Source organism: Cnephaeus nilssonii, assembly GCF_951640355.1.
Source record: "Cnephaeus nilssonii genome assembly, chromosome: 18".
Taxonomy (NCBI): Eukaryota; Metazoa; Chordata; class Mammalia; order Chiroptera; family Vespertilionidae; genus Cnephaeus; species Cnephaeus nilssonii.
This window is the reverse complement of record NC_137089.1, coordinates 31,244,492-31,271,603: the sequence shown is the minus strand read 5'-3', so window position 1 is coordinate 31,271,603 and position 27,112 is coordinate 31,244,492. Positions and strand designations below refer to the sequence as shown.

Below are 27,112 nucleotides of genomic sequence, written 5' to 3'. Positions count from 1 at the left end.
CAATAAATAATTCCTTTGCGTGGCCTGAGTAGAGCCAGCACAGCAGAGCCCCAGATCCCACGTCACACATCTCCCACTGTATCGCTCTATGTTGGAGGTCAATATGAAAACAGCACCATCTAAATAGACAAAAAACATTTGCCAAAAATGAAACCAGAATAAGACATGTTTTTTACCTTCAATCCAATGACATTCTGTCCATTAATTTCACAGATGTTATGTTCTGTAAGAAGACCGTTTCTGGCTGCAGAACTGTCTTTTACTATAGATGTTATTTTTCCATTTTTAAAGATAAAACCAACATGCCCGGTACTATCCTTATGCATAGTAATTGTGCGTTCAAAGGGCCTGTAAAACAATGGATTCAATTGAAAATTGCATAGTAAACATTTTAATGGTTTTCTATTCAGCTATACTAGCTGTTTTGTGATCATAAACTCAGTGTTTCTAATAAGAGCAACTAAGTCTGGCTGTGATATTGTACATTCACAGAATATCTTAGCATGAAAGATTACAGTTGATCCTTCATGGAGGGTCAGTGCTCCTAACCCCCTGCATTGTTGAAGTCAAATCTGCACAAAACTTTTGACTCTGCATAAACTATAGTCTGCCATCCTCATTTGCAGATTCCCAGCAGTGGCTCAAAAAAGTTGACCCTGTATAATAAATACAGGTTTGAACTGTGCGGGTCCCCACGTTAATTTAAATGCGCAGTTCAAACCCATGTTCAAGGGTCGACTATTTTTCTTTTAATTTATCCATTATGGCTTGCCTAAATTATTAATATTTCCTTCAAGTATCCAAGACTTAACTGGCTTCTAGAAAGTTCCTTTCAGAAAGGAAGACATGTAGCTATATAAGGCAGCCAGCTGTCTGCTCTCAAAAACTATCATGCCAGTTATACTTGCTCACCTTTCTATAATGCTGCTGCCATGTCATTACATGGGTTTTCTGATAAACCTGTGCTTTCATAAAATTCAGAACAGTTATATCTTCCTGTTGGTCCACGTTATTACTCTTTTCCTTAGACATAAAGCAAAAATGGCATTCATCTACAAAATGTTTACTACCTTCCACATGTGAGAAACTAGAAACACAAGAAGTAGTTGTTTAAGAATAAAAACTCTAAAGCTAACTCTAACAATATGACAGAGGCCCACTCTTAACACTTGTGAGGGCTGGGGCAAGAAAATAAATGGAGGCCCAGATTTCATGTGCGAAATGTTTCCATTATAAAAGGACTAACTGCTAAATAAAATGTTCTATCTTCTCACCTTGACAACTGGAGCTTCATAACCAGCCAAAAAGCCAGATTTGTTTTTAGAACTTGTAGATACTTGGGAGTTATGCAGGGACCCGGGCACTTACACCCTAGAGACAGGGTGTCTAAGTGAAATGGAAAGTGAGCCCAAGGATGCCATGCTGCTTACTTTTCCAATGTGTATTTTCTATTTTCTACAGAAACAGATTAAGATAGGAAAGTAACTTCTTAGAGGATGAATTTTATAAGCTCTGAAATAAAAGTGTATGCAAAACCAGGATACTATTTTTAAAAACCCAAACTATCAAAGAAAAATATGCACCACACAAATTTTAAGATTCTAAAGCTCATCAGTAACATTTGATTATTTTCTGCAACAATATTATATATTATATTCACAGAATCTAAAAAGCCCAAGAAAATGGGAAACTGGTCTTAAATTTCCATTTGAACTGTCCAGTCAACTTGCCTGTCACGAATAGTCATAGTAATCTTCTCTCCAAACGCCTGCTTGAGCACCTTGTGCGCTTTATCAGAGCTCCAGCCTGCACAGTTTTCCCCGTTGATCTGCAGCACTTGGTCCCCGAATCTCAGACCAACTAATGAGGCTGGAGAATTTGCCTGGACAAGCTGAACAAATATGCCCTAGAGAATAAGAAAATAACTTTGGTCATTTAGCACTGTTATGATATAGTTTTAAAATGATGGAAAATTGGGACCAACTGTTTAGGTTAGGAGTCTAACAAAAAAAAAAAAAAATTACGTAAATAGATGTGTCATTACCCCGCCCCTCCCCCCCCAAAAAAAAAATTGAAAATTTTATCAGGCAAGAATCCCAAGAAGTAAGGCAAAAAAGGTAAGATCTCAGTAATAATTTATACCTCAATTCTGACCCATCTACCTATCCTCAATCACTCCTTTCATTTTGGAATAAAAAGACTACAGAAAACAAAGTAGGTTTACTATAATAGATGTTACATCTGAGTCTGACAATACTGCATAGGTATTGGCCACATGATCATTATTTAGGGGGAAAGCGAGTCAAAAGTTTTGTGATTTCTTTTACAGTTTAAAAAGTGATAGTTTAAGGTCCTAACTCACCTTTTGAGCTGAAGGATTCCTTTATCCACTTGCTAAATTATGCATAATTAAGAGTAGAGTTTACTTAGCCTACAAAGGTGGGCACATTCAATACTACTCCAGTTCTTATAAAGAATCCACTATGACATACAGAAAACTCCAATATGTTTAAGATATTTTTACTTCTATAAACTCAAATTCAGATGTTGAATAAAATGTAAACAAGTATAGAAGAATGAACCTGACAAATATGAAAGCATCTACAAGACTAGACCCTTTCTACCATCTTAAGCTGGGTCAGACTTGACTTCTGTCATGTGTCTGCAGTTTAGGCGGTACAGGAAAACTAGGCAGCATCTGTAAAGTGGTCTGACCACTGAGCTTTGGCCAAGTGGACAAATCCACTGGAAGGATAACTGCAGTGGGGGGTAGAGGCCTACGAATATATTGTCGCTCTAGAACAAAGGAAGATGCGGAGAAGAAACCCTGGCACAAGGGACAGCAAATACTTCATTCACTGAAAAAGGAGAGAGCGAAGTCCGAGCTTCCCACAGAAGCACCCTGATGTGTCTTCAATGAGCTCCGAGTGTTCAAAGGCAGTGATGTCCTCAGCCCCTGGGTAGGCAGGCAGGGTTGGGGCTCCTGCCAAGGTCAGCCTCGGTCATAAGCCAATAATATGTGCCCTGCTCATTTTCTATGTGAAAAGGTTGGACACAATGAGCTAAGGTCTCAATACTAAAAAGGAACCCAATAAGGCAATACCTGAAACCATACATCAAGGCAAGTCCTTAACAATCCTGAGTGCTTCCTTAGGGTAACCCTGTTTAATTTCTTCAGTACAGTCAAGGGGAGATGGGAAGCAATTATAAAGGTAAAGTAATGGCTTCCCTAATTAGAAAGTCACCTTTGCTCAGAAAATGACCTATTAAATTCAAATTAAAGGATGGCAATAACAGAACTGCAAAACGATTTCATAACAAGTTAAATAATCATTCTTTGGCTTAAAAATACTCATCATAAGACCACTGATTTTCACTGGTCAGTCTTTCCTTAACTTCCATATCTGTTGCCCTGTTTCAATGCCAGCTTTTATTTGTATAAACCATGTTATAATAGATACAGGCTAGTGAACTTTATTCCAAGAGGACTCAAAAAAGAAAAAAAAAAATCTTCAAGGTCATGTTGGAAGTCCCAACTCTGCTTCTTCAGAATATGGCATCTCCAAGTGGAAAAAGTTTTTTAGATTTAAAGGATTCTCAATTATAAATACACCATTATAACTTATTAAAGCATTTCAATTTAAATTATTCCAACACAGATCCTATAAGCTATTTAGACAAATTCAAATAGACATCAAAAATACTTACATTATCTATGGATTTAAGCCTGAGCCCAATTTTTCCGTCTTGATCCTTACACAAAATGACTTCACGAATCCCTTGCTTAATTTCTGCTCTACGAATGCCAACATCATTACCAGTTACAGGAGCCACCATATAGTTCATACTGGAAGGTCTTGCTACCAACTGCTGACAAAAAGATACACAGTGTCAGTATTTACAAACATTTTCCCTGAAAAAAACAAAAAACTAAAATGAGTAACTTGAATACACTCAGTTATGAGTTGTGGTTTCCCAAAAAGTAATCTGGAAATTATTTCCTTCAGATTTTTTGATTCATGCAAAAACGACCCTGGTTTTTATTTACTAATTCCTCAGGTCACTTATTCTCACATTTATCACCTCCAATAGAGTCAATGCCCTACTCCCTGCCTGCTGCCTTCTGAATTCACTGCCATTTTTCATGTGTACTTTGGCTTGCCTTCAACTCAAATGTATGATCCTAGAACTTAAAGACCATATCACACTTTTGAAACTTACACAACATTTTCCAGAGGGTTCTTTTATATGGTCTGATGTTTGGCAAACTCCTTACCCTTTTAAAGGTTCTATAAAAGGGCAACGTTCTTACCTCAACAGTGTCATTGGGAGGATTAAAAGTGCATGTTACCTGAGTGCTGCATACCACAAATATTTCTCATCCCCTTTAATAAACACCCGTGGATTAGCCAATGGTAGGCACAAACCAGACTGCCCTAGAATAGCAGGGACTTGGCCAGGTACCATATTTCAAGTTTCTCATTGTTTTTAAGTTTTCTTGACCAAAACTGGTTTCTTATGTTATTTTTTTTTTAATTTTTTAAATTGATTTTTAGAGAGAGAGGAAGGATTAGGGAGAGAGAAACATGATGTCTCCTGCACTCCCCTTACTGAACCACAATTTTATGAAGAACTGCATCTTTTAAGTGAAGACTATAAAGTTGTTATTGCTACATGTGAAGTTATACTTGTAGATGTATAGAGATAGACTGAGTAGTCAAGGGCATAGGCAGTGCCAGGTAACAAGATACTGTCTGTTAGCTCCAAACCCACCCTTCTGGGGGTTGAACTGTACAAATAACGTTGGAAGGCTGGAGGAGGGACAAGTGCTCCGTCTGGTTTGCTTCTGGTTCCTGTTGGCATTGCCTGGGCCTAGCACTTAACCCTGATGGCAGCAGTTAATTCCATTTTCCAGAACTTACCGTCACTCCCAGAACCAGCCTCCCTGCAACCCCTGAGGGACCAGCACTGCCTCTCCTCCAAGGTCTGAGGCCCAACTCCATGGAGCTCTTCTCCCCACACGCTGCTAGGTTCTGCTAACTCCACCCTCTTCCCTACGCTACCCCAATCCAGGAGCTGGAGCAACTTTCTGCAATCACAATGATATTCCATGCTTCAACCTTTGTCTAATTTCTTAAATCATCACTGTTAAAATATCTACTGTGATGTTTCACAAATGCACCCTAACTGATATAAGCAAGTTCTCAATAAATATTTGATAAATATCAGGTATTTAACTGTGAGCAAACAATTATGATAGACCTGTACTTCATAATGATTACTCGAGCAGCAGCTTCATACTGTCTGTTATAAGAAGTTACTAGAGAAAATGTTAAGAGTCTACTGTAATAATCTAGGGTGGAAGTATAGTATAGAAGCTCTGAATAGGGTTATAGTAGGACTGGAATGGGTAAAATTAACACAGGAAACATGGTGGAGACAGAATTCCTAGATCTTACTAACTGACTAAATGCAGAAGACAAAGGAGAATGGACTAGGCAAGGCACCTGCATGTTTAACTACTAATAAATTAGAAAAGTGGGACCAGCACAAAGGAAATGGACTACTCAGAAGAAATATTCAGAAGGGAGTCTAAAATTTCTAAGAGAGGTCAATGTTAAAAGTTATAAATTTGTGAGTTAACCACAAAGATGAGAGCTTATATTTATGCATAAATTATGATTTTATACAATTCAAAATTAGTTCACTATACATACCCCCTGAGTTGGTGCTCCAGGGACCATGGCCATATTTGCCTCTATTTCTTCTCCATTTAAACTGAGGCCCATGTAGTGAGAAAGCTCCGGATACAATTTAGGATAGAGATCTAATATAAATAAAAGAGTGAATAAAGAAAAAAACATTAGTAGAATATTCAAAATGAAAACTGTTGTTAGAATGGGCTTCTTCTTATGTTAATAATCTTGAGCTTCTAAAAATTCCTCAAAGTAGAAATAATTTTTCCAAATAAATTATCCTACCTTTCCTTTTTCTTCAAATAAACTGATTTGATTAGCAATTCTGTGAACTACCACTGATTCTCCAGTGGAGAATAACTGAGCAAAATGTCTACTTTTCAAGGCAGTTACTTTATAACTCATTTAAGTAAACATGGCTATGAAATAATTCTTCAATTAAAAATAAAATCTAAGGTTTTAAACTGATTTAGGGTCACAGCATTTTAAGAATATTAACCACATTCCAATAAAATCCTGGAAACAATATATTTAAATATTAACAGTATTTAACTTGGCAGTAGAGTTGAGGTACTATTTCCAAAAGATCCTTTGTACATGATTTATTTGTGACGTAATAAAATGGATTTTCTAAAAGAAACAAAGTTATAAATATTATGAGGCCACAAATACCTACTCAACACTTTTGTATCTTGTCATATTTAGGGGTTCTCTCCTGAATCCCCATGAAATTAGAAGGAAAGGGGACCAAAGAGAAGGATATGGAGACTGAGGAGAGATTCCAGGAGTTGGGAAAGCCCTTCCACGTCCAAAGGGAGGCAAGGCTGTTGGACATTTCCCAGCACCCCCTGCACCCCCAAGACAGAGGATAGTTTAAGAGCAGCAATATGGGCACAGTTCACATAAATGCCATCAATCTCAAGTTATGAACTTAAGAGGGTTAAAATTTAATCAACTTAATTTCATTAAGCTATAAAGCATACCTTCATATTCATAGCTCACTTTTTTCATTAAAGGTTTAGGCTTTAAAATAAACATTTTTCTTCTTCTTACTACTAGAGCTTTAACCACTAGTTTCATACTAAATAAAAAATTTTAAATATTGGATTTCTTATTTCCAAGAAAGAAGGCTTAAAGATTTCTGTTTAAGGAGAATGAATCCAAAGTATAAACCTACTTCCATCTTGAGAGATGGGAGCAGATGCTTCACACAAAATTGCTGGGTTGGCAGGGTTTGCAGAATAGGCACTTTGAGCCTGAAAAAGAAAAGAAAACTCTAACAATAATGTCATATATGTACTTAAAATCTGTATCTATAAAAGTCCAGCGACCCTTACAGCGGAATGACCAGAACGACTGGTTGCTATGACGCGCACTGACCACCAGGGGGCAGATGCTCAACGCAGGAGCTGCCCCCTGGTGGTCAATGTGCTCCCACAGCAGGGGCACCCCTCAGCCAGAAGCAGGGCTCACGGCTGGTGAGCACAACAGTGGTGGCAGGAGCCTCTCCCACCTCCGTGGCAGCACTAAGGAGCAGCAAGCCAAGCAGTAAGGAGCGAGCAGGCGGGCAGTTAGGAGTGAGGGGTCCCAACTGCAAGAGGGCACAGGCCAGGCTGAGGGAGCCCCTCCCCTCCCCCCGTGCATGAATTTTGTGCATCAGGCCTCTAGTTCTTATTTATAAGTTTAATTCATTATTCCCAAAAAGAAACTAAAACACTGAAGTTGTACTCAAAGTTTAGTTTCAAACATTTCAGTAATATATTTTTCAAAGAAAATCTGTAAAAAAATAAAGAAAATCTATAAAAAATATTTTTCATATTCTAAATATATAACACTACCACAAAAAACTTGAGTAAGCATGTTTCCACATATCATATAATTTGGTGTAGCAAATTAATATAGTAATATTTTCAAAATGCATGACTACTCATTTTAAATTTTCATTGTTCTTTTAAGAATTAATTTTAAAATATTTTATCTGCATAAGAAAAAAGCTCAATCATATAAAAATCACATCAGAAAAATACCTACATGCTTAAATATTATTTTAAATATTTAAAATATTAAGTTGCTAATATTTATTGTGGCATTTTCTATTGAAATAAACCTTATCTTCATTTTAGCAAGTATAACAAGCGGCTATGCTAAATACAAAAATATTACAAAGTAAGCAAAACATGTACTTTATCACCGACACAATAAATGACAAGCACGGCTCAGTGGTTGTGTCAACTGATGAACCAGGAGGTCATGGTTCCATTCCTGGTCAGGGCACATGCCCGGGTTGCAGCCTCGATCCCCAATGTGGGGAGTGCAGGAGGGAGTCGATCAATGATTCTCTCTCATCATTCATATTTCTCTCCCTCTCTCACTCTCCCTCTCCCTTCCTCTCTGAAATCAATAAAAATATCTTTTAAAAAAGTATTCCTTTTTAGACTGGTTATTATTTTCTATTCTTTCATTCATTGCTACTATTCTTAGTCCAAGGAATACTGAAATAAGAATATGTAGGGTGTGGCAAAGTAGGTTTACAGTTGTGCATATGTAAAATACAGTAATTAGTAATACAAAAATAAACTGTTTTGTGTACTCCCAATTGTAAACCTATTTTTGCCCCATTCCTTATATAGAAAGTTCTCTGCAACCAAATACATGATTACGTCATCTGGTATAATAAAAGAAAGATGGTACAAGAGCTTAAGGACTATGAGTCATTAAATGTACAAACTGTTTTACACTCATTTGAAATCTCAAACTATTTAAAAGGGGGCACACAGTTTCTGCTGGGGCATGTTGTTTCTGCCATTACAGAAAGCATGTGGACAGACCACGCTTGTGAGCTACCATTGTCATTGTCCCCTCTGCTCACTGCATTAGAAAACTCTAAGTACTAGATCTCTATATCATTGTTACTTAATAGCTTATTTTATAGAGGTACAGCAACCACAGGATCCTGTTAAGAATTTGTAATGGATAGAGAGGTTCAGGAATTATATGATGTGGAAAGTCACAGACTAATGGCTATTGTAGAAATAGTTTACTACATAGGAACTGCCAGTTAACAGCTGCATTTTAGCTTTGCTGTGGTGTAAAAGGCCAGAAGATTAGAAAACAAATACCACCTTTGCAAGTGCATCTCAAGAACAAAAATAAACCTAAGTATGAATTACTGTGTAAAATTAACTACACACACGCACACACACTAAAACTGCCCAAGACGCTAAGAATACTTTTAAATCCAGTGAGAATTAAAAACAAACACACACCTATATGTCCCCTCTTTACTCATTATTATATCTCAAAGCAGTTTTTTGCTCAAAACATAAAAAGTCTTCTTCTAATGGAAATATCCATAAATTTGCTGCTGCTTAAAGAGGTCAGCCTAATGTAGACTATAGCCTTCTAACATTTGCCAATAAAAACTCTTTCCTTCTTTTTCTGCTTTTCAAAATAAAAAACCTTAGCTCAAAGTCAACATGGTTAATTTAGAGTTCAATAAAATGGAACAGAAAGAAAGAAAACAGATTCTTTCTGATCCATCTGCAAATCCTTATCATTTAATGCTGATGTCATTATTGGCTTCATTGTTATTCTTTGAAGGCTAAATATTTCAGATAAGGACTTTTCAAAAAGAAAATGTGTGTGTTCAGATGAACTTTATGGAAATAAAAACCACATGAGAAAAACACCAACAAAAAATGAAGAAATGATAGAGCATTTAAGATGACTGAACATGCCTCTTAAAAATGAAGCATCAAAGCCTTGGCAGCTGAACAATGGATTTGAGAGATTTTACAAACCATATTCTAATATCCATAGATCTATGATGAAAAATGTGTTCACTGATCTCCCCCACCACATTTAATTACATTACATTACTACAAGGTTAATAATTCAGCCACATATTTGTTACTATTACTGCCAAGGTTTTTCACTCTCAAAAGGCTAACAGTTTGTCTAAAAACACTTGTATTCTTCAAGTTGCTTAAGACTTCTCACAAGTTTGAAATAAACTTTTTATGCTCATTAACTAATTATTAAGTAAATCTCACTTCACATAAACTGAGGTCAGTCTCAAGTAAAATGGATCTTTAGAGTAATAAGCTTTGAAGTACCAAACAATTCAGAAAGAAGATATTAAAAAGATTTTAGAAATAAAGTACAACACGAGTTTGAGTTATCTTGTCAAATTAAAACAAACAATAGCTGAAAAAATTCTAAGTTTATAAGATATAAAGTTGAAAGTAAACAGGAATCAAGACAGACGCATTAAAAACTTTGTTATCACCAGTTAAAAAGCATAATAAAAATTTACAAATAGAAAGATTTGATCCCAACCCCAAACTTCCTTAAGCAGAAACATGCCTCCAGAACTAAGACTTACATGAAGGATCACAGAAAGTTTTAACTTAATGAGATAAGCAATACTGTAATCTCTAACAGTTATTTAGAGCACGAATGTGTGAAATGTCTGCAGCCTACATCTAAAAGGATATAGATCCTGACACGTTCCTTATGATTTCACATCACTACTCTTCTATAAGCAGCATGTATACTTCACTATTTCTGTAATTTTTAACTTACGAGAGAAAGAATTATTTTAAAGATTGATCAAAACTGAAGATCCCTATGTTCTAATTTTAACCAAAACTACAACATCAAAAAATTGGAGTGTATTTTACCAACTTATGTATTCTGTATTTAAATTTTAGTCATAAAATCTACCTATCAAGTGAGTAGTTTAAGTCCAGCTTTAGAGAAATAATATCCCATGCCCATTAATTCACAAAATGAAAAGGAATAGCTAGCATTTCTATAACTTTGTAGTCTGCAATTAATAAACTGAAAAAAGTTGATGATGCATGAACATGAACAAATATATCTATTCAAATGTCTTGCTTTGCTTTACCTGTAACTAAAATGTATGACATAGTATATGGGGAAAAGAACACTTAAACAAATTAAACGTACCTGAATTACTTTGTCTACCTTCAGATCCTCAAGAGATGGGTACAGAGACATTTTTGCAGGATTTTTCTAAGGAAAAAACAAAGAAAAATTTATATAATTCAATTTTCACTAAAATAGTATCCATAACTAGCAAAATACACATAAATTTATGGGAAAATATGTTCATCTAGGCCAGGGGTCCTCAAACTTTTTAAACAGGGGGCCAGTTCACTGTCCCTTAGACCATTGAAGGACCGGACTATAGTTTAAAAAAAACTATGAACAAATTCCTATGCATACTGCACATATCTTATTTTGAAGTAAAACAACAAAACGGCAAAAACGCCCACATGTGGCCCGCGGGCCGTAGTTTGAGGACGCCTGATCTAGGCTATATAAAACTGCTTACTAATTAATGGCTACCAAGCTACCTCCCCCTCCCTTACCACTACTATCAAACTATATCCATTAGAGGCATTAAACTTCCCTTCAAATAAAAGTCCTTAATTTAAAAAGTTTAGAAAATCAGAAAGAATGATTATGTGATTTATCTAGCTTACTTATCTATAAAGCCTCTATCACTAGGGGAAAATACATATATACAGGGGTGGGCAAAAGGCTTACAGCTGTGAATATACAAAACAGTTTATTCTTGTATTATTTGTTAATTATTGTATTAATTTACAACTGTAAACCTACTCTTGCCCACCCCAATATACATATATATGTACAGTTGACCTTTGAAGGTCAACTTGTATCTCTACTTGCAGTTTGGAAACTGAATATGATGAGGGCCGACTTAAGTTATATTCAGATTTCTTCTGCAAGAGTGGTCCGTGAGCCTAACACCCTTATTGATCAACGGTCAACTAACTGCATATAGAAAATACACTGTATACCAACTATTAATAATAGTTTTATCTTCAGAAGACATGAACAAAATAGAGTAAGGACCTGCAGAATAAGAGGTAAATTTTTACATTTTAAACATTTCTATATCATTCAGTTTTTTTTCAGTCACCATCAATTGTTTTTTTTGTTGTAGTATAAAACATTTTTTAAAAGTATTATAAGGATATATACTTTAAAATTCTGCTTAGCTATTTTGAGATGAATGCCTGGTACTTTCTTTAAACCCAATCCTCTCTAATAAAATGGTAATATGCAAATTAACCATCACTCCGCTACATAAACCACGCCCACCAGCCAAGCCACGCCCACCAGCCAATCAGGGCAAGTATGCAAATTAACCCCAATCCAAGATGGCTACAGCCACAGAGAGCAAGGTTTCCCAGGTAACAGAACAAGCCAAGCTTTCCATAGCCATTGCAGGCCTAAGCCTCCACTCAAGCTACGAAGTTTCAATTATAGAAGGTAAACAAATCCAAACAAATGGCGGCAGAATGGAGCTTGAGAGAGCAGGCCAGGGTTGCCAGCGGCAACAGGGGAAGCAAAGCTTTCCGCACACCCTGGCCGGGCTCACCCACTTAAGGCTACAAAGTTTCAATTGTAGAAGGTGAATTAACTGCCACAGAAATGGCTGCCGCCCCAGAAATGGCTGCCGCCCCAGGCTACAAAGTTTCAATTGTAGAAGGAAAATAAATTCCAGATACCAGGGACTCCCCTTGGGTTGCCAGGGGGGCGTGGCCAGCCTGCAAACCACCACAGGCCCCTCGCTCAGGCTGCCCCACACCCCAAGGGAACCCCCACCCTTATCTGTGACACCCTTCAGGGCAAACCAGCTGGCCCCCACTCCTGTACCAGGCCTCTATCCTATCTAATAAAAGAGTAATATACAGATTGATCATCACTGCAACACACAATATAGCTGCCCCCATGTGGTCAAAGATCCTGCCCCCATGTGGACACAAGATGGCCACCACAAGATGGCCAGCAGGGGAGGGCAGTTGGGAGGCACCCGGCCTACAAGGGAGGGCAGTTGAGAGGGACCAGGCTTGCAAAGGAGGGCAGTTGGAGGTGATCAACCCTGCAGGAGAGGGCAGTTAGGGTTGACCAGGCTGGCAGAGGAGGGAAGTTGGGGGCAAACAGGCTGGCAGGGGAGCAGTTAAGCATCAACCAGGCTGGCAGCGGAGTGGTTAGGGGGTGATCAGGCTGGCAGGCAGAAGCGGTTAGGGGCAATCAGGAAGGCAGGCAGGCAAGCAGTTGGGAGCCAGCAGTCCTGGATTGTGAGAGGGATGTCCGACTGCCCGTTTAGGCCCGATCCTGATGGGATCGGGCCTAAACGGGCAGTCGGACATCCCTCCAGGAGTCCCAGATTGGAGAGTGTACAGGCTGGGCTGAGGGACAACCCCCCGCCGTGCACGAATTTCGTGCACCGGGCTTCTAGTATAACAATATATCCTAAACTGTATAGGGTTTAACATAGGTTCTTGATCCGGTTACCAGTTTATTACCGCTCATATCCACATCCACCCATTATTGGCTGCTCTGTGGAAAGGGAGATGGGCCCTTTACATACTGCTCTTTTGCCAGCTGGCAGCATTGTCAGTACAGAGAACTGAAGGTACACTGGAGGAGAAAGAGATTTTTTTCCAGCCAGGCTCCTTCAGTACCTGCTGGTAATCTAATACTATTTCTATTTTTAGTTCTGCCAGTGGCTACCTAAAAGATTACATTTTACTTGTAAGAAATGAACTGTACGAGTGGTTCATTTCAAAACTCAATGAGTAGCCTAGCCGCTGCCATGGCTCAGTGGTATCATTTGACTTCTTCCTTGATCTCACTGTTAAAGCATTCATTATTTAGTAACATATTATTTAGCCTCCATGTCTTTTTCAGTATTCCTCCTGTGATCAATTTCTAATTTCATACCATTATGGTCAGAGAAGATGCTTGATGGAATTTAAATCTTCTTAAATTTATTCAAATTTGTTTTGTGTCCTATCATATGATCTGCCTTAGAAAATGTTCCATGTGCCCTTGAAAAGAATGTATATTTTGCTGCTTTGGAATGAAATGCTCTAAAGATATCAATTAAGTCAATCTGATCTAGTGTATCATTTAAGACCACCTTTCCTTGTCCTTGATATTCTGTCTGGAAGATATATCTATTGATGTCAATGGGGTGTTAAAATCCCCTACTGTAACTGATTACTGTAAATCTCTCCTTTTATGTCCATCAATATTTGCTTTACCTATTTAGGTGCTTCTATGTTGGGTAAATAAATGTTTACAGGGGTTATATCTATCATTAGGTACTGTCATTCTTTGTCTCTTAGCATAACCTTTGTTTTAAAATCTATTTTGTCTAAGAACTGCCTCCCCAGCTTTCCCCCCCCCTTTCATTAGCATAAAATAACTTTCACTTTTAAGACTGAGTGTATCTTTCATTCTGAGGTATGTCTCTTGTATATCAGTCTTGTTTTCTTAACCATTCAAGTCTTTTGATTGGAGCATTTAAGTCATTTACACTTAAAGACATTACTGATAGGTATGTATTTATAGCCATTTTATTCCTTTAACTGTGCTCCTCCTCTTCTTCTTCTTGAAGACCTTTCAACATTTCCTGCAATACTAGTTTGGCAGTAACAAACTACGTTAGCCTTTTCTTGTCTGGGAAGCTCTTAATTTCTCCATCAATTTTAAAAGATAGCCTTGCTGACTAAAGTTGTCTTGGTTGTAGGTACTTGCTTTTCATCACTTTAAATATTTCATTCCAATCCCTTCTGGCCTGACATGTTTCTGTTGAGAAATCAGCTGACAGTAATGGGAGCTCCCTTGAAGGTAATTTATCTTCCTGTCTTTATCTTGCTGCTTTTAAGATTCTCTCTTTGACTTTAACCTTTGCCATTTTAATTACGGTATATCTTGGTGTGGCCCTTTTTGGGTTCACTTTATTTGGGACTCTGTGATTCCTGGACTTGGGTGAATTTTTCCTTCACCTGGTTAGGGAAGTTTCCAGACATTACTTCTTAAAATAGGTTCATGATCCCTTACATTCTCTCTTCTCCTCCTCGTACCCTGATGATGCTGATGTTATGCTTCATGTGGTCCCAAAGGCATTATGTTAAGTGAAATAAGTCACATGAAGACAGATACCATATAATCTCACTTATATGTGAAAAATAAACAACAAAACCAAACTTATACATTGGTGGTTGCCAGAGACAGGGGTAAGGAATGGCCAAAATGGGTAAAGGGGGTCAAAAGGTATAAAATTCCAGTTATAAGATAAATAAATACTAGCGATGTAATATACGGCATGATGACTATAGTTAATACTGTACTGTATATCTAAAGTTGCTAAAAGAGTGCATCTTAAAAGTTCTCAACACAAGAAAAAAATTGTAATTATGTGCAGTGATAGATGTTATCAAGACCTACTGTGGTAATGCAAACATCGAACCACTATGTTTACACCTGAAACTAATATAAGTCAATTATACCTGAATTTTAAAAATAAAGTTTTTAACAGACCAAGTCCTAGCCCCAGCTCTGCCACCAACTTAATTTTTTTTAAATATATTTTATTGATATTTTACAGAGAGGAAGGGAGAGGGATAGAGAGTTAGAAACATCAATGAGAGAGAAACATCCATCAGCTGCCTCCTGCACACCCCCACTGGGGATGTGCCCGAAACCAAGGCACATGCCCTTGACCGGAATCGAACCTGGACCCTTCAGTCCGCAGGCCGACGCTCTATCCACTGAGCCAAACCGGTTTTGGCTGCCACCAACTTAATTTGCTTTCCAGTGGCTCAGCTTAAAGTTTGATCTAGTAAGTCAACTAATCTTTTCTGTTAGGACACACTTGCTTGTTTAAAAAAAAAATCTTCTATAAGCTAATTCAGTGATGGCGAACCTATGACACGCGTGTCAGCACTGACACGCGTAACCATTTCTGGTGATATGCGGCCGCTGAGGCGGCCTCAGCGGCCGCATGCCAAAGATGAAACATTTGCTGCTCCTGAGGATGAAACATTTGCGAAATAATGTTTTTTCCTCAAAGTGACACACTACCCGAGTTATGCTCAGTTTTTTGGCGAAGTTTGACACACCAAGCTCAAAAGGTTGCCCATCACTGAACTAACTGCTTTAACTCCTCAACAGCAAAGTGCTTGAACATTCTATTCCCATAAATTATTTTCACAGGAATCCAGGATATCAAATTATTCCGTATTTAAAAATAGGAGTAACCTAATTAGCTTCAATTAGTGAAAAAGTAAAATGATACAAAATCTTTTTAATTTGCATAGGAAATAATGGAAATGCATACCAGGGTAGTTACTTAAAGTACAACCATAACCATCTTAAGGTCCTAAAACAGTCTGTATTGCCCAAAGTACTGCATCCTCTTCCAAGAAGGTAAAGTCTAGAGATACCATCTTTGTAGCTGTTTTTTTCTAAAAAGTATTCATTGAACACAGTAGAAAATTTGGAATTTTTCACCCAGGATGGCAGTGAGAAAACAGAGAAAGAGACATTTATTAGGCAAGTCAGAAGTTGAACACAAAGAGACCAAGTAGCTGTATTCTAGACTCTTATGAGAAAAATAATCATATAAATATAAAAATGAGTTTTCATGTGGTGAAAGTCTAAAATTGAAATTCCTCCAATTTAAGAATCATTGCATAAACAATATAGCTTTAATTAATAAAAGAAATATGATTTTTCATTCAGTCATTCAGAAGGAAGGACTTTATCATGCAATATTTTGAAACAAGTCCCTGGGATCTGTTTTACTACAAATGAGACAGGTTAGTAAGAAACTAGGAATGTTCCCAGGCAAGTGGAATGAGAAAATTAAGGCTGAGCACTTAACAGTTGGCTGATAAATTACAAAACTACATACCCCCTAACCAAAGATATCTAAGAGCAGGTGGTCTAAATCTATTCTCCCAAACCAAAGATATCTATGCGCCAGTGATTTAAATAACGTTAGTCAGAAAGATAACAATAACAAAAACACACAATTAGAGCCAGTCTAATACAAGATAGAGGTAAAACTAACCAGAGAATGACCCCTGATCTCACTATATGCTCATTTTTATACATCAGCAGACTAACCTACCCATCGGGAAATCTAACAACATTCTGTTGAGACCTCCCATAACATTCCTGCCTATAGAAACCCTCAGGTCTAAGGACGACTGTGCACTATCTTCTTTGAGCAAAGCCTCACCCCCTCTGCTGCTTCTATGCTAAGCTAAGCTCTAAGGGTCCCCATGAGGCTTGCACCCAGGGAAGAATTGGATAGTGGCAGCTTGTCCCGGAGTTACCACCTAATCCTCTCGGGGGACCATTCCTTTACCTCACTGAGCTAGGTCTTAATAAACTTACTTTCACCTAGAGTTGTGTCTTAACATTTTTCCTGCGTGAGTCAAGAATGTGGAGGTCGCCTGACACATGAAAGGTGTCAGATGTTGCTGGGGCAAGGCCAGCCACCACCCTCCCACCCCCAAGCAAGGAAGTGGTGGGGTAATAAAAGGATAGTACCCTCTTCTTCAATCTTTTATATTTGTGCAGCAAAATTTACTTGATATGGTTTATAAGTGGCCAAATGAAGGAGATGTTCAAACAAGGTGAGTGAAAGAAAACAGTAGAGATATTCTTAAAAACTCATTTCACTTATTATTCTAATTGATGTTGATAAAAAGTGTAAATGAAAATTACTTGTAAATATAGAACACACAACATGATCATCCTCTCAATAAAATCATGTGCCATTAAACTTTGCAAAAGTACTGCATTTTGACAATGCAAGTAGAAAAATTACCAGATAGTAATGACAGAACCTATTAGAGATTTATTTGAAATCTAGATTCAGTATATTATTTTGACAACTGAGTACATAAAGAACCAAAAGTAATATAAGCTAGAACATATTAGAGTTGTATATAGAACTACATTTATAAGATGTATATGTTCCAAATTCACTCATGACAGTTGAGCAATTAGTTGTATTCAAAAGACGTCGCCCATTTCAGCTACAGATACCTTCAAAACCAGAAAAATCCTATATAATAAAAGGCTAATATACAAATTGATCGAACAGCAGAGCGACCGGTCACTATGACGTGCACTGACCACCAGGGGGCAGATGCTTAACACAGGAGCTACCTCCTGGTGGTCAGTGTGCTCCCACAGAGGGAGTGCTGCTCAGCCAGAAGCCAGGTTCACGGCTGGCGAGCACAGCGGTGGTGGTGGTGGGGGGGGGAGACTCTCCTGCCTCCGGGGCAGTCGGACATCCCCCAAGGGCTCCCAGACTGCCAGAGGGCGCAGGCCAGGATGAGGGACCCCCTCCCCAAGTGCATGTATTTCGTGCCCCAGGCCTCTAGTGTATAATAAAAATCCAAGTTTCTAATGTTCAGACTGTTACTAATTTTTTTTACTATTCCTTTATTTTCACTTCAGCAAATCCTATCTAATAATAGACAAATATGCAAACTGACCATACCTCCTACACACCCACAAGCCACGCCCATCATCCAATCAGAGCGAGTATGCAAATTAACCCAAACCAAGATGGCTACAGCCACAGAGAGCAAGGTTTCCTAGGTAACAGAGAAAGCCTAAGCCTCCACTCAAGCTACAAAGTTTCAATTATAGAAGGTAAACAAATTCAAACAGAATGGCGGCAAAATGGAGCTTGAGAGACCAGGCCAGGGTTGCCGCCAGCAACAGGGGAAGCAAAGCTTTCTGCACACCCTGGCCAGGGCCACCCGCTTAAGGCAACAAAGTTTCAATTATAACCCCAACACAAATGGCTGCCGGCCTCAGAGGGAGCCCCAGGCTTGGCTCCGCTCCAGGCTACAAAGTTTCAATTGTAGAAGGAAAATAAATTCCAGATACCAGAGCCTCCACTTGGGTTGCCAGGGGGCGTGGCCGGCCTGCAAACTACCACAGGCCCCTCGCTCAGGCTGCTCCACACCCCAAGGGAACCCCCACCTGATCCGGGATGCCCTTCAGGGCAAACCAGCTGGCCCCCATCCCTGTACCAGGCCTGTATCCTATCTAATAAAAGTAATATGCAGATTGATCATCACTGCAACACACAATATAGCTGCCCCCATGTAGTCAAAGATCCTGCCCCCATGTGGACACAAGATGGCCACCACAAGATGGCCAGCAGGAGAGGGCAGTTGGGAGGCACCCGGCCTGCAAGGGAGGGCAGTTGAGAGGGACCAAGCCTGCAAGGGAGGGCAGTTGGAGGTGATCAACCCTGCAGGAGAGGGCAGTTAGGGGTGACCAGGCCGGCAGAGGAGGGAAGTTGGGGGCAAACAGGCTGGCAGCAGAGTGGTTAGGGGGTGATCAGGCTGGCAGGCAGAAGTGGTTAGGGGCAATCAGGAAGGCAGGCAGGCGAGCAGTTGGGAGCCAGCAGTCCTGGATTGTGAGAGGGATGTCCGACCGCCTGTTTAGGAATCCGACTGCCCACCGGGATCAGGCCTAAACGGGCAGTCGGACATCCCTCGAGGGGTCCCATATTGGAGAGGGTACAGGCTGGGCTGAGGGACAACCCCCCTCCGTGCACAAATTTCGTGCACCGGGCCTCTAGTTATTCATTAAATGGCCTAAAGTAATTTTTTAAATGTTCAAAGGACCTCAATGGTAAACAGTGATGGCTGTGTTTTCTAATGTACTGAAAATTAATAAGCATTCAGATGGTTCATATATAGTGTCTAAGAACGTGTATACTTTGAAAAAGTCCTAAACGGTCATCTAGAGCAACGTTTCTCAAATGTGTCTCAGCATCAGATCAGAATTACCTGGGCACTAGTTAAAATACTTGCCAGGCTGACACATATTTCATGGAAGAACAGTGGAACTCTTCCTTTTAATAAATCTCCACCAAGATTCGGATAAGCCACCGAAAAATATGGTCATATAAAGTCTACTCTAAGAAGAATTTCATTTTATCTAAAAGATTCTATTTCACACCTACTGGACTGGCAAAAATCCAAAGTTTGACAACACTCTCTGATATTAAGGCTTTAAGAAACACTCAAACATTACTCATGGAAGTGCAAACTAATATAATTTCCATAGAAAGTGACACTGCAACATCTACCAAAATTATAAATGCAAATACCCTCCAATCCAGCAAGATTATTTCAGGTCTTTAATGCACATAAAAAGTGACATATGTTGAACTTCATTCACTGAAGCACCGACTGTAATAGCAGAACACAAGAGGAGGAGGAAGTTCTATATACACTATATTGAAAGAGGTTCAATATATTATCATTAACTGGAGAGAAAAGCATGATTTACAGCACTGTATTATAAATATGCTAACAATTGTGTTAAAAGGAAGGAGGGCGGACTTAAACTAGAAAAAGAGTACCAACTAAACCCAAAGCTAGCAGAAATAAGATGAGAACAAAGATAAATAAAATAGGGAGTTGAAAAAATAGAGAAAATCGATGAAATCGAAGTTGGTTCTTTAAAAAAATTAACAAAATTGAAAAACCTTTAGCTAGACGGACTAAGAAATAACAAGAGAAAACTCAAAATACTAAAACCGGAAATGAAAGTGATAAATTTACATGGACCCTACAGAAATCAAAAGGATTACTAGAGTACTATGAACAACTATATGCCCCCCCTCAAAACTGCATAACCTAAATAAAATGGACAAATTCCTAGAAACCCAAAACCTACCAACACTAAGTCACAAACATAAAATCTGAATAGACCTCTAACTAGTGAACAGATGGAGTCAGTATCACAATCTCCCAACAAATAAAAGCCCTGGACCTGATGGTTTCACTGATGAATTCTACTAAACGTTTAAAAAGAATATCAATCCTTCTCAAATTTTGCTAAAAAAATGAAGAGGAGGGAGTCCTAACTCACTCTATGAGGAGAGCATTACCCTGATATCAAGGCTCGAACAAAGGTATTGGAATACTATAAAATCACTTGTGAACACTGATGCAAAAACCATTAACAAAATATTAGCAAACAGAATTCAACAGCATGTTAAAAGAATTATACAGCTATATACCTTTAGGATTTATTCCTTTAAGAGCAGGATCTTTCAACATGTGAAATAATCAAAATAGTATGTCACATCAACAAAAGGATGGAGGGAAAAACCACATGATGATTTCAATTGGTGCAGAAATAGCATATGATAAAACTCAACAACATTTTATAATAAAAACATTCAACAAAATAGAAATAGAGGGAAATTACTTCCACATAATAAAAGCCATATATGAAAAATCCAAAGCAAACCACACTCAATGTTTGTGAAAGGCTGAATACTTTTAAGATCAGGAACAAGGCAAGGAGGCACACTTGCACGACTTGTATTCAACAGAGTTCTAGCCACAGCAATTAGACAAGAAAAGGAAAAGAGAAATAAAGGCATCCACATTGGAAAAGAAGAAAATTATGTATACAGATGATATGATCTTCTATGTTAGGGTATGGAAAACCCTGGACTACACACACACACACACACACACACACACACACACACAGCTGTTAGAATAAACAAACTCAGCTGGATACAGTCAATGCACAAAAATCAGTTGCATTTCTATACATAAACAGTAAGCAATCTAAAAAAGAAAATTACAAAAATAATTCCATTTACAATAGCATCAAAAAATAAAATACTTAGATTCAACAGAGTTCTAGCCACAGCAATTAGGCAAGAAAAGAAAGAAAAAGAAAAAAGAAATAAAGGTATCCACATTGGAAAAGAAGTAAAATTATCTGTTTACAGATGATATGATCTTCTATATTTACGGTATAAAAAACCCTGGACTACACACACACACACACACACACACACACACACACACACACATCAGTTGCATTTCTATACATAAACAATGAGCAATCTAAAAAGGAAATTATACCCTAACCCGTTTGGCTCAGTGGATAGAGCTTCGGCCTGTGGACTGAAAGGTCCCAGGTTCGATTCCGGTCAAGGGCATGCACCTTGGTTGCTGGCACAACCCCAGTAAGAGGTGTGCAGGAGGCAGCTGATTGATGTTTCTCTCTCATCGATGCTTCTAACTCTCTATCCCTCTCCCTTCCTCTCTGTAAAAAAATCAATAAAATATATTTTAAAAAATAAGTAAAATTACAAAAACAATTCCATTTACAATAGCATCAAAAAATAAAATACGTAAGAATTAATTTAATCAAAAGGTGAAAGAATTATACAATGAAATCTACAAAGCAATGCTGAAAAAAAATTAAAGAAGGTATAAATGAAAGCACATCCCATGTTCATCGATTAAGGCTTGGTATTATTAAAATGTCAACACTAGCCTAAATGATCTACAGATTCAATGCAATCCTTATAAAAATCTCCATGACCGTTTTTCTTTTTTCCAGAAATAGAAAAAAACAAAATTCATATGAAATTTCAGGGTACCCCAAATACCCAAAATGTTGAAAAAGAACAACACTGGAGGACTCACACTTCCTGATTTCATAACATACTATAAAACTACAGTAATAAAAACAGTATGGTATTGGTATAAAGACAAATACACCAATGGAAGAGACTAGGGAACCTAGAGATAAGCCCTCAGATATTTGGTAAATCGAATTTTGACAAAGGTGTCAAGACCATTAAATGAGAAAAAGACAAGTCTTTACAACAAATAATGGTGGAAAAATTTGATATACTAGGTGTACCGGTTAATAATGCAGATTTTTTTCAATAGATGGAGTTACACATATGTTAATATATACGCGATTTGATATGTATGCTATTTTGTTGTATTGACAGCAAGCTTCAAAACTTTGTATGTCAAATTTGCTGAAGGTGTTAACATCAGGTATTTTTACGCTTAAAAATGTCGAATTTCATGCCAAAATAAAAAAAAGCATTTGCGGGAAGTTTTAATTCATTACTTTAAAGAAAAGTGCTGCTGCAAGTTATTGTATACTTCGGGAAGCTTATGGTGAACATGCTCCATCTCAAGATACTTGTGAACGCTGGTTTAAACGCTTTAAAAGTGGTGATTTCGATGTGAAAGACAAAGAACATTCAGGTCAACCGAAAAAGTTTGAAGACCAACAATTACAAACATTATTAGATGAAGATGCATGTCAAACTCAAAAACAACTTGAAGATTAAACGTTGCTCAGCAAACGATTTCCAAATGTTCACAAGCAATGGGAAAGATTTTAAGGAAGGAAAATGGGTGCCACATCAACTGAACGAAAGACAAATGGAAAACCGAAAAGTCCTCAGTAAAAAAGTTGCTTCAATGGCACGAAAGAAAGTCTTTTTTGCATCAAATTTTAACTGGCCGATGAAAAGTGGATTTATTTTGAGAATCCCAAACAAATGCACAAAATCATGGGTTGATCCAGGTCAACCATCAACATCAACTGCAAGGCCAAATAGCTTAGGAAAGAAGACAATGCTCTGCGTTTGGTGGGATCAGGAAGGTGTGGTGTATTATGAGCTTCTAAAACCAGGTGAAACCATTAATACTGACAACAAATAATCAATTTGAACCACGCTTTGATCGTGAAACGACCAGAACATGCCAGAAGACAAGGCAAAGTAATTTTGCTTCATTACAACGCATCATCACACACTTCAAAACCAGTTAAAGACACGTTAAAAGATGTTGCCTGGGAAGTATTAACCCACCAGCTATATTCACCAGACCTTGCTCCTTCAGATTACCACTTATTCGGATAGATGGCACCTGCTTTTTCTGAGCAGCACTTCAAAAAGTACGAAGAAGTGGAAAATTGGGTCTCTGAATGGTTTGCCTCAAAACAAGAAAAGTTCTATTGGGATGGTATCCACAAATTACCTGAAAGATGGGGAAATGTGTAGCTAGTGGTGGACATTACTTTGAAAAGAGCACTTTTGATGTTTCTCTTGAAATTATCGTGTTTTCTTTTATTACAAATCCGCCATTATTAACTGGTACACCTAGTATACTTCAAAACAATAAAGGTGACCCTTACCTAACACCATATTAAAAAAAACTAACTCAAAATGCATCAAGAACCTAAATATAAGACCTAAAACAATAAAACTCTTAGAAGATAACATGGGACAAAAGATTCACAATGATTTATTTGATATGACACCAAAAGCATAGGTAATGAAAGAAAAAGGAGACATATTAGGCTTCATGAAAATCCTTCAATTTTGTGCAGCAGAAGGCACTACCAACAGAGTAAAATGGCAATCCACAGAATGGGAGAAAATATTTGCAAATCATATATATGATAAGGGATTAATATCCAGGATATTTAGAGAACTCCTAAAACTCAACAAAAAAACAAACAAAACAAAATTGGCAAAAAAGTTGAATACACATTTCTCCCAAGATACAGAAATGACAAATAAGCACCTGAAGATACTCAACATCACCAATCACTATGGAAATGCAATGTTGGTTGGACTATAAATTGCTATAGATGCTATAGAAAACGATATGACAGTTCCTCAAACAATTAAAAATAGAATTATCATGCAATCCAGCAATTCCACTTTTGGGTATATACCTGAAAGAATTGAAATCTGGGTCTGAAGGGATTACTTGTACACCTATGTTCATAGTAGCATTATTCACAATTGCTCACACATATAAGCAACCCAAGTGTCCAAGGAAGGATGAACGGTAAGCAAAATATGGCGCATACACACACACACACACACACACACACACACACACACACAATAAAATATTAGTCAACCTTAAAATGGAAGGAAATTCTGCAATATGCTACAACATGGATGAACCTTGAGGACATCTAAGTGAAAGAAGCCAATCACAAATAGACAAATACTCTATGACTCCACTTATATGAGGTGCTTAGTCAAAATCATAACGACACAAAGTAGAATGGCTGATGTCAGAGCCTGGGGGGATGAGAAATTACTGTTTCATGGGTATATAGAGCTTCAATTTTACAAGGTGAAAAAAGTTCTGGGGATGGATGCTAGTGGTGATAGTTGCCCGTATCAATGTATTTAATACCACCGAAATGTACACTTAAAAATGGTTATCTTTATGTTACAATGTATTTTACCACAATAACAACAAATGGAAAGAAATGGAAGGGGTGGAAATATATTGATGTTTGCTTATATAGGTACAAAATATCCCCAAATGGATACCTAAGAAATACAAAAACGGTTGGCTCCTACAGAAAGGGATTATGGTTGGCTGGAGAACCTAGATGGGAGACTATACTATGGGAGAATATACCTTTTTATTGCTTAACTTTCCAGTCACGGTATTGCTTACCTCCTCAAAAAACGAAATAAATGTACAAAAAATATTTGCAGCAGCAATTAGAAAGAAATTAAAAAGTACTAATATAACTATTACCAGATGTAGGAAGTATTTTTAAAAGTTGTTTGGGGGAATCTTTCTTTTTTAAAAACTCTTGGCATATACTACCTTAACAAGGTACCTAAATCTGGCGAAAACAGGAAAAAAAATAGTTGAGTCATGTTCCGTTTAAGGAAGTGGTGTTTTTGTTTTAATTGAAAAGTACACAGTTGAGTGTACTTAGCCAACTATTAGGAAATTCTCCCTCTTTTGGTCATTTTTTTACATCCTTTCTTATAATGCACACATAACTAAAAATTAATGTTGCCCAAGTTATATTTAGATTAATGCAGTGACTATTTCCTGAACCTTTTAAAAGACATTCCACTTCCTTATTTTTAAGTCATTTGATGTATCCTATTCACCACGAGGAGAGTGATTTACAGAACTAAGCTGGTAACAGACAACATTAAAAAACAAAACACGTTTTTCACTGTCTACCCACAACCGCAAACAGAAAAACTAAAGACGACAAATTTGAGTTTAAATCAATCACGTATACATATCTGAGATGAAGCGAACAGTCTGCAGCTGTTTCTCGGTGTCATTTTCCTTTGTAATCAGCTGTGTGTTTTTTCTTTGAAGCAAGTGAATGGTAAGAGTGTGGTAAGCCAAGCGGACTGTCTGAGTAATGGACTTACATAATGGAAAAATAACAGTAAACGTGTATGCAGATCATACACACAGACGAGAGGAACCTATAACCCCTTTCAATAGGACTGGCACGCATTAGCGGACTCGTGATTGAATATCCACTCGGAGAAAGGAACCACGTCCCCTGCTCACCAGGAAGTCCGGGAACGAGGCTCTGAGTCAGAGATCTCCAGGGAGAGTTCCCCGGACACACCCGGCTGGAAACCTGCTCCTTTCTCCAACTTCGGGAAGCAGCGCCGAGCGCCCTCCCCGCCCTCCCCGCGAGGCTGCGCCCACTCGGCAAACACCCTCCTCCCGCCCGCCGCCGCCAGGAGCCCCGCGGAGGGCGGCTAAGCACAGCCCCCGGGCCGGGCCGCGGGCTCCCGAGGAGGCAGGGCCCGCGCCTCTCCTCATCCGAGAGGAACAAAAAGGGTCGAAAGGAACCGGAATGAGACAGTCCCCGACCTGCGCTCGGTCCCCAACCCCGTCCCCCCGCCCGGCCGGGTCCGGACCCCGAAACCAGCAGGGACGCGGGCAGGCGGAGCGCGCAAACTTTCCCCCCGGGCCCGCTGAGCGCACCGGGGGGCGCGGAGCCCAGCGCGGCGCGGGCGTCGCCGCCGCCACCTTCCGAAAACCGTTGCGACCTGGACGGTCTCCGCTAAGTGACCCGGGGTCCCCACGCCTCTGCTCCCGTCCCCGCGCCCGGGACGCGGCGTGAGCGTCCCTTCTTCCCCGCCAGGGCTGCTTACCGAGGCCGCAGGAAACCGCTCTCCGCCGCCGCCGCCTCCGGTCACTAGCACCGACTTCCCAAACCCGAGGGCAGAAAAGCCGCGCGCGCCGCAGAACCGCCCTCCAGGCACGTCACGGCGCCGCCCCCGCCTTCCGCCAGCGCAGGCGCGCGGCGCCCGGTCCTGTGGCCCGTCCCCTTGGTAACGGGGCAGCTGGGTGGTCGGGGTGGGTAGAGCCCGGTGCCGGGCTGCGCTGCTGCCCGGGGGTTGGGGAATGCCGAGCCTCCCCGCTGCCACCGTTTAAGCTCATCGCCGTCTCCACCCTGACCATCTTATAGTTTGTGCTCAAGGGCCAGGTGCACTGGTTCACTGCTGTTGGGCTAGCTCAGGGTCACGTGGATTCCATCCCATCCAATACAGAGTCCCGAGAACCCATCTTTTGGCGATTTTCTCTGCCAGCCTTGGATATCCACCATTGGGCTCAAAAACATTCCTCCCACTAACTGTTCTCAACTCCTGCCCTCTTTGCACTCTAACTTTTTCCCTTGGTTTTTATCACTCATTGTCCATCCTTGGCTGTTTGTGTAGTAGTGCTTAAAAGTAATAGCTGTGTCCTTATGCAAAAACTGAAAAACTATTTCTTGAGGGCTATGTTCCAGGCACAGTTCTAAGACCTTGATTTATATAGTCTAATTTGGTCCTTAACATCAATTCATATGACAGATACATCCGCAGTAGCATACAAAGAAACAGGCAGTTTACCTAAGTTACTTAGTGTTAGGGAAAGCCCCAAAAGTCTAAATTCAGG

General features: G+C 39.1%; 1 protein-coding gene across 2 annotated transcripts in view; it reads right to left on the bottom strand.

Annotated features, from left to right (window-relative positions):
* The window catches only part of SDCBP (syndecan binding protein), a 29,023-nt gene extending 2,606 nt beyond the window's left edge, over nucleotides 1–26,417 (bottom strand). Inside the window, exons 1-7 of one of the 2 annotated variants that reach the window (XM_079796655.1) lie at nucleotides 26,326–26,417; nucleotides 10,668–10,733; nucleotides 6,874–6,952; nucleotides 5,718–5,827; nucleotides 3,709–3,870; nucleotides 1,731–1,906; nucleotides 177–348 (exon numbers count right to left, since the gene is read on the bottom strand). In XM_079796655.1, the coding sequence (XP_079652781.1) occupies nucleotides 177–348; nucleotides 1,731–1,906; nucleotides 3,709–3,870; nucleotides 5,718–5,827; nucleotides 6,874–6,952; nucleotides 10,668–10,718 (750 nt within the window). In that variant the 5' untranslated portion in view covers nucleotides 10,719–10,733; nucleotides 26,326–26,417. The remainder of the gene's footprint in view (nucleotides 1–176; nucleotides 349–1,730; nucleotides 1,907–3,708; nucleotides 3,871–5,717; nucleotides 5,828–6,873; nucleotides 6,953–10,667; nucleotides 10,734–26,325) is intronic. The other variant, XM_079796656.1, reaches the window with a different exon arrangement.
* Nucleotides 26,418–27,112: the final 695 nt, after the last annotated feature.